The sequence below is a fragment of the Bison bison genome, unplaced genomic scaffold, assembly GCF_000754665.1.
Source record: "Bison bison bison isolate TAMUID 2011002044 unplaced genomic scaffold, Bison_UMD1.0 scf7180017864228, whole genome shotgun sequence".
In the NCBI taxonomy this organism is placed as follows: domain Eukaryota; kingdom Metazoa; phylum Chordata; class Mammalia; order Artiodactyla; family Bovidae; genus Bison; species Bison bison.
This window is the reverse complement of record NW_011494800.1, coordinates 5,597,555-5,605,121: the sequence shown is the minus strand read 5'-3', so window position 1 is coordinate 5,605,121 and position 7,567 is coordinate 5,597,555. Positions and strand designations below refer to the sequence as shown.

General features: G+C 37.7%; 1 protein-coding gene across 12 annotated transcripts in view; it reads left to right on the top strand.

Annotated features, from left to right (window-relative positions):
* The window catches only part of LIN54 (lin-54 DREAM MuvB core complex component), a 64,489-nt gene that overhangs the window by 42,983 nt on the left and 13,939 nt on the right, over nt 1-7,567 (top strand). For 11 of the 12 annotated variants that reach the window (XM_010845946.1, XM_010845941.1, XM_010845937.1 and 8 more), the window contains one exon: nt 4,980-5,196. The exons of the other annotated variant lie outside the window; for it this stretch is intronic. In XM_010845946.1, coding sequence (XP_010844248.1) covers nt 4,980-5,196 — 217 coding nt within the window. The remainder of the gene's footprint in view (nt 1-4,979; nt 5,197-7,567) is intronic. 12 annotated transcript variants of the gene reach the window in all.

Sequence of the window (7,567 nt, the reverse complement as noted above, 5' to 3'; positions counted from 1 at the left end):
CTGAAGATTTTTACTGAATGTATGTGAACTATTTTTCTGCTGATGTGGTATGTTCAGCGAGACATGCCTTCACATGAAGTTTCTCAGGCTTCTCCAAGGAAGGTACCAATTTGTGAATTCTTAAAGCAGTTAAGTGTAGTATTCAAATGCTTTTGTCTTTTACAAAATTAGTAGCTTTGATATGTTACTTAGTTTATTTTAGGTGTTAAAAAATGCAGTTTACTCAGTGGTTGCCAAGAATTAGGGTTGTGACTATAGAGGGAAGTGCAGTAGAGTCTAGTGGTGGTAATGGAAGAATTTTGTATCTTGATAGTGATGTAGGTTACATGAATTTACACAGTCTTTAGTGTACATACACAAAAGTGCATAAAAACTGATGAAATCTGAGTACAGTCTGGTCTGTGGTTTAGTTGATAGCATTATACCAAATGTCCATTTCCTGGTTTTAATAACGTCCTATGGTTATATGAGATGATTTTTTGGGGAGAGGGGAAAGTGCATATGGGAAGTTTGTATTAGTTTTGTAATTTCTTGTGAAATCTAAAATTATTTCAAAATTAAAAAGTTTTTTAAAATGCTATTTATACTTCTATTCAGTATTCTGTGGTGGTGGTTTAGTTGCTAAGTCATGTCTGACTTACAGTCTGCATGGACTGTAGCCTGCCAGGCTCCTCCTCTGTGCATGTGATTCTCCAGGCAAGAATACTGGAGTGGATTGCCATTTCCTTCTCCAGAGGATCTTCCCGACCCAGGGATCTAACCCTGGTCTCCCACATTGCAGGTGGATTCCTCACCATCTGAGCCACCAGGGAAGTCCAAATGTCTACAGTAGGAGGCATTACAATGTCTTAACTTAAGAAAATGGGCTTCAGAGTTGGCTCTGGTTCAAACCCTAACTCAGCTGCTCTTAGCTATGTGAACTTGGGGAAGTTAACTAAATCTATCTGAGCTTCAGTTTCTCCATCTATAATGGGCATAATGATAATACAAATAGCAGTTCACATTTTTTTAGTGTTATATCAATAATATGTGATTAGTTACTGTTTGCACCTCATATAATTTAACTCAGTTAATTCTTATAACAATCCTATGTGAAAGGTGCCATTTTCAGATTTTCAAATAAGGAAACTTAGCTCAGAGAAGCTAAGTTACTTGCATAAGGTCACTCACCTAGGTACTGTTGGAACCAAGATTAAAACTCAGTCTGGATGTTCTGTTTTTGACTATACGAAACTAGCTTGTGAAGACCAACCATCCCACCAAGAACAACTAAAAAGAAAACGTATTTGTAAAATTCGTTTGAAAGCATTGGAGACCCACCAAGGGACCCAGAACCTTATAGGTCACCATCTTGAAGTCAAGGGAAGCCTAGAGAAGTCGCCTGGTGTTCAGTGTGACCCTTTGTCTTAGGGCATTTGTGAGGTGTGGCTGAGAGACTGAGAAGAAAAGCGCAGAGTGGTCCCAGAGAGTTGAGGAGCTGAACAGACCTTCAGTCTTACAGGCCTCAAGGACAAAACTTTGGGTTCAGGCCCCCAAAAGGAGAAGGAAGCTAGGTAAAGCCTGGAGTCCTAGTTGGGAGAGGAGTGAACCTGCCTCTACTCTTAACTGCCTGCCAGAAGCTGACTTGAATGCTTTCTGGAGGAAAATAAAAACATTCTGAGCCTCAAATTATTTACTTAATTTTTCATAAACAGTGCCTGGTACTCAGTCAAAAATCATTAAGCGTATCAGGCAACCAAAGTATTCAGAACAGGTATAGGTGGTATAATTATCAGATTGGCTTTTTAAATAAGATTAATATATTCAGGAATTTAAAAGCTATGACAAACCTAGACAGCATATTAAAAACCAGAGACATCACATTGCCAACAAGGTCTGTGTAGTCAAAAGCTGTGGTTTTTCCATTAGTCATGTGTGGGTGTTAGAGTTGGACCACAGAGAAGGCTGAGTTCCGAAGAATTGACACTCTCAAACCGGGATGCTAGAGAAAAGTCTTGAGAGTCCTTTGGACAAGCAGGGAGATCAAACCAGTCAGTCTTAAAGGAAATCAACCCTGAACATTCATTGGAAGGACACACTGAAGCTCAAGCTCCAGTTCTTTGGCCACCTGATGCAAAGAACCGACTCATTGGAGGTGACCCTGATGCTGGGAAAGACTGAAGGCAGGAGGAGAAGGGGGCGACAGAAGATGAGGTGGTTGGATGGCATCACTGACTCAATGGACATGAGTTTGAACAAACTCCAGGAGACAGTGAAGGACAGGAAACCTGGTGTGCTGCAGCCCATGGGGTTGCAAAGAGTTAGACACGACTTTGTGACTGAACAACAATTTAACAAGACAAAGAACTCCAGCAGGGAATTAAAAGCTATAAAAAGGATCAGATAAGTATTTTCAAACTGAAAGCTTAAAACAGATTAAGAATTCAGTAGATGAGTTTGTCAGCAAAAGAGATACAGATTAAACAAAAAGGATTAAATATTTTTTGAGAAACAAAGGGTAGAGAATTTCTCAGCAGACCAGTACTTAAGGAAATCCTAAAGTGAGTTCTTTAGGCAGAAGGAAAACAATCCCAAATGGAAGCAGAGAAAGAGTATAGAAAGGATGGAAAGGGTACATTTGTGGGTATATTTAAATTAATATCTTACAGAGTTTCAATTAAATGGAGAATTTAAAAATATTTACATATTTTTGTAACACAAAGATGGGGCAGGAATAAATGATGTTAGTGTTCTGTGGTTCTTCCGTTGTCTGGGTGATATTTAAAGTACTGATTTAATTCCAACATTGAACATTGTAGTCTCTAGGGTAATACTATATAAAAATAGTAACTATATATAAATAACAAACTACCATGGGGGAAATAAATTATAAAACATTTAACCCTAAAGCAGGCAAAAAAAGAGAGGAAAAGGGACAGAAGAGGACAGGATGTTCAGATAGGGATTAGTTCAATGGTAGATTTAAATCCACATAGTTATTTAACTGTTAGATGTAAATAGATATATACTGATAAAAAATATAGTCAGATCTGATTTTGTCCTCAGAGACCCAGTTATATACAGCATGTAAGAGTTGTAGTGTGAAGTTTAGAGAAATTGAGAGAATTCTCTGGCAGTGAAGTGGTTAGGATTCAGCGTTTTCACTGCCATGGCCCAAGTTCGATCCTTGGTCAGGGAACCAAGATCTTGAAAGCTGCGTGGTGAGCCAAAAGAAAAAAAAAAAATTGAAAGTAGAGTTGGAAACACAGTATACTGTGCAAACTTATCTAAACCAGCCCCCATATTTGCGGCTTGCTGTACCTAGCTCCTAATGTGATTGTTAGATTCAAATTCAATAATCTTAGTGTTTTCAGAAGCACTGCCCTCTGTGTGTATTAAGTATGCAGTAAATTTAATTATTATATCTGAAGCACCTTGTTTCTGTAACAAAATTTTTCTTTTTTATTAAAGATGAATGTTAATTGAAATATAGTTCACTTACAGTGTTGTGTTAGTTTCAAGTGTACAACAAAGTGAGTCAGTTATACATGTATGTATCTATTCTTTTTCAGATCATCTTCCCTGATGAGTTATTGTCAGATATTGAATATAGTCCCCTGTGCTATACAGTAGGTCTTTGTTGTTCATTTCATATAGAGTAACATGTATTTGTTAATCCCAAATCCATAGTTTATCTATCCTCCCCCTCTTTCCCCTGCCTTGTTTCTTAAAATAATATTTTTTTCCATTTAGAGTTGATGTCCCAAAGATAATGTCTCTTGCATCATTATACACCTGACTCATAGGTTGCTTGACTCTTAAGTAGCTTCCATATGTATACATTTTTTTAAGCTTTATATTTTCATTTAACTCACTGACCATCAACCTGTTTTATCTTTATTTTAAATCTGCTTTGTGGTGCCTCTGCCTAGTGATAATTGTGAATTATTTTATGCTGAAGTAATGTACTTGACTACTACTTGGAGAGTTGCCAAACTAAAGTGACACTCTTCCTTTTTCCCCTGTACTTTTATGAAAATGGTCAAATTCTTCAGAACTATTCTCTCATGAATTGCTATCCATAGAATGAATTTGGGCTACCTCCCTCATGTCACCTGTCTTTTAGCATGAGGGCTGTTTGAAGAATAGGTGGGGGTGTAATTCTTATCAAATAGTACCGTAGAACTAGTTAGAGAATGTTGTCTGGACCCTTTCTCTGTATGACAGCCTGTTGTACATTGGTTAAACATTAATTGGAGACATCTTAAAAGACTTTTGTTCTTTTCTGCCTTTGATGTTTCATTTAGCTTTTTGGAGAGTCACATTGCTTTTTTGTTGGACTGAAGGAAAGGATTTTAAATGATTATATTGACTTAGATCTGAATCATCTAAAATTAGTTTCCTTAGACCAACCAAAATATAGTTGTAATTTTGGACTGAATTTGGCCTTCTGCCCATAGGCTAGTGGGTACAGTTGTATCTGTGGGATGTTTTATATATATATATGCCTTCCAGAATTGGCTAGATTTAATGAAGGCTTTTCTTTTGATTTCTTTCTCCTTTAGGACATGTGAATATGAAATTTGCCATAGTTAATTTGGTGGGTAGCAATAAAACCAAATATCTGTGTCCTTTTTTCGTCTGTGTTGAAAATGAGGCTTATTTCTGTAAGTTTTGAAATAATCTTTTTCTTACAAATTTTACCTGATATTAACAAAACTGTGTGAGTGCTTGTAATTTACACAGTAGTTTCTTCATAGCAAGTCATCTGACCTGGACTGTCAAGGAAGTTAACTACTAGAGATGGAAGGTAGAACTCACTGATTTTGGTTACACTGGTGTTTTCATTACTATTCATTTCTCTTTGAACAGGTCATTCCTTTCAACAGCTGTTGATGCAATTCAGGAACATACTCTTTTACTGAGCAATTGTCATAAGTGCCAAGGGGTAGGAAAGTGAAATCCCAGATTAATGATAGCCATGTTGTATTGTTTAATAGGCAGTGAAATCAACTGTGCAGACCATCACTGTTGGAGGCGTGAGCACATCACAATTTAAGACAATTATTCCTCTGGCAACTGCTCCCAATGTCCAGCAGATTCAAGTGCCTGGAAGCAAGTTTCATTATGTCCGACTTGTTACTGCCACAACAGCCAGTAGCTCAACCCAGCCAGTTAGTCAGAATCCCAGTACAAACACTCAGCCTCTCCAGCAAGGTTGGTAACCGTTTTTTTTAAAAAACAGTAATGAATGTTTTAAACCTTATCATAGGAAGTGATCCTTTTCTTGCTGAAATCCTGATTAAGCAGGCATTTCAGCTGAGAGTTTGAATCAGCAGCTGTTGCAGAAGGCAGTGAAATAGAATATATCCCAGTTGTATATAACTATAGTATTTTGTTCTGCTAGAAACTGATACATAGTGTGCTGTAATACCAGATGATTATTTATCAGTTTGTGGGTAGCCATTTGATTGCTGATTTAAAAACCTACCATTATGCCAGTGGGATTGATTTAAAGGGAACCCAATTATTTATAATCTTTTTTACTAAACGACAAAGCTGTCTACACAGGGTTTGGGGTCAGTTGAAATGACCAGTAGGCAAGGTATAAATGATTAGTATGTACTTCATCCTTTATGTACTTTGAATTGATAATGAAAATCAGTTAAAATGTTATTTTGCTCAATTGTGTTTTTCCTGGCAAGTATTCCTGTTAGTAGTCCTACTTCTGTTTGTACTTAATCCTTCCAGCTGCCTGATGTACATACACAGATTCACACATATAACCTTTATCCACATTTATCTACTTGTTAAGAAATTGAAACTGAAAGGATCAGGACAGCTTATATTTAGGGTCTAATTTTTTTCCTTGGAAGATCACTGCATATTCCATCAGTGTCAAATGGCAGGTGAATGATGTGTTGTTTATTGGATGTAGCTAGACGGATTAAAGACCATTTGTTTGCTCCTTCATTTTTATTAAGGGATCAGAGGGTTGGAGCTATCCATTGCTAATAGCTTGTTCATGTAAGTCTAAGGGAAAGTGGAAGAAAAAACTTGTTTTGTAAATTACTGATGGGAGAAAATGGAAGATGCATTAGGGAAATAGTATTTTGGTGTGTATTCTATTAAAATTAGACACCTCAAGTAATTATGTTTTCTGTTCTCTCTTTAAACTGATTATGAAAGAAAGTCTTCTATAATTATAGTGTTCTTAATGAGAGGAAAAATGACATTTGCATGTACTGGTGACTAAAGGAGTCAAGTTTATATTCTCTCATTACTTAGGAAGTGCTGCTCAGTGCTACAGTTTTCTTAGATATCATAACGATATAAAGCAGTCACTAGATACAGTTGGTTATATTTTATGTTTGTGTGTTTGTATGTATGCGAATATGCTGAACTTCCACTTCTAGTGTGACTTAACACTGATTGATTCGTCATCGAGAATAAGTCTTTGTTGTGAGCAGAAGAGGAAGCTGAAGATCTAGGAAGAGTAGAGGAATGAGTTGGGTGTTTCATAATTCTGGTGTGTGTACTGGTTCCTTCTTTCCCCACCTACATCTGTCTCTCTGCTTCCCTCTGCTTCTCTGTTCTTTGCCTCCTTGTGGTTCCGCACCCCTCCTCCTTCCCCACAGCTTCCTTTTTTGCTTGCCTTCAGTCTCTCTCTCTGTCCCCTCCCCCCATGTCCTTCACATCTGTCTATTCCCTCTTCCCCACTACTTGCATACATATGCCACCCATGATGTTTCCCTTCTGTTCACCCAGTTTTCCTCTTTTTGTCTTTCTCTCCTATCCCATGGAAGATCTGGGTGTATGTAAAAGATATTATTTCATAGGAATAACGAATTAATGCCTCTGTTTTCGTTAGAGATATACTAAATAGTTACTCCAGTTCTTGAAACATGCTAAAATCTTTCTAAAGGCTGGATTCCCTATGAGGGATTTACTTAAAAGCCAAAGGGAACTGGGCTCATCTTGTTCATTGTCCCATCAAAGCCATACCAGTAGTCAAAGGTTCTGCCATGTTAATTGCTGGCTGGATGGCAGATAGCACAATAGAAGGACCCAGAAGATTGCTTGGTTAATTAACCTCTTTAAAATATAATCCACAGTCTTGGTGAGGGAGGAAATCAATTTAAGAAACTAAAAGCCCTCAAAGCAGGTATGGTTTCTGAAGTTTTGAAGGAGACTATTTTAAAAGGATTCTTCAGAATTCCTATTGAAGACCAAAACATTAAAGATTATGCCAACTTCTGTGGAAGCTGCAGTAGGGATAATGTGGGACCAAGCTCAAAAGTTGAGGAGGAGAAACCTCGACTGTTGACTAAGACGTGTGACGTCAGTATGACCATCCCCACCGTGTATATTTGATCATGTTCTTTTTTTCTGGCCACTATGTTTTCTGTTTTCTCCATTCTCCAGATTTCAGTCAAAACCCAGCATGCAGATGCCAAGCTAATGTAAACCTAGAGATCCCACGTTTTCCAGCTGTGTGTGTGTACATGTGTGCATGCTAGTGTGTGCATGCATGTGTGTGTGCACACGTGGGGACACTCCCGCTGTCCTAATCCAAATGAGATCCACT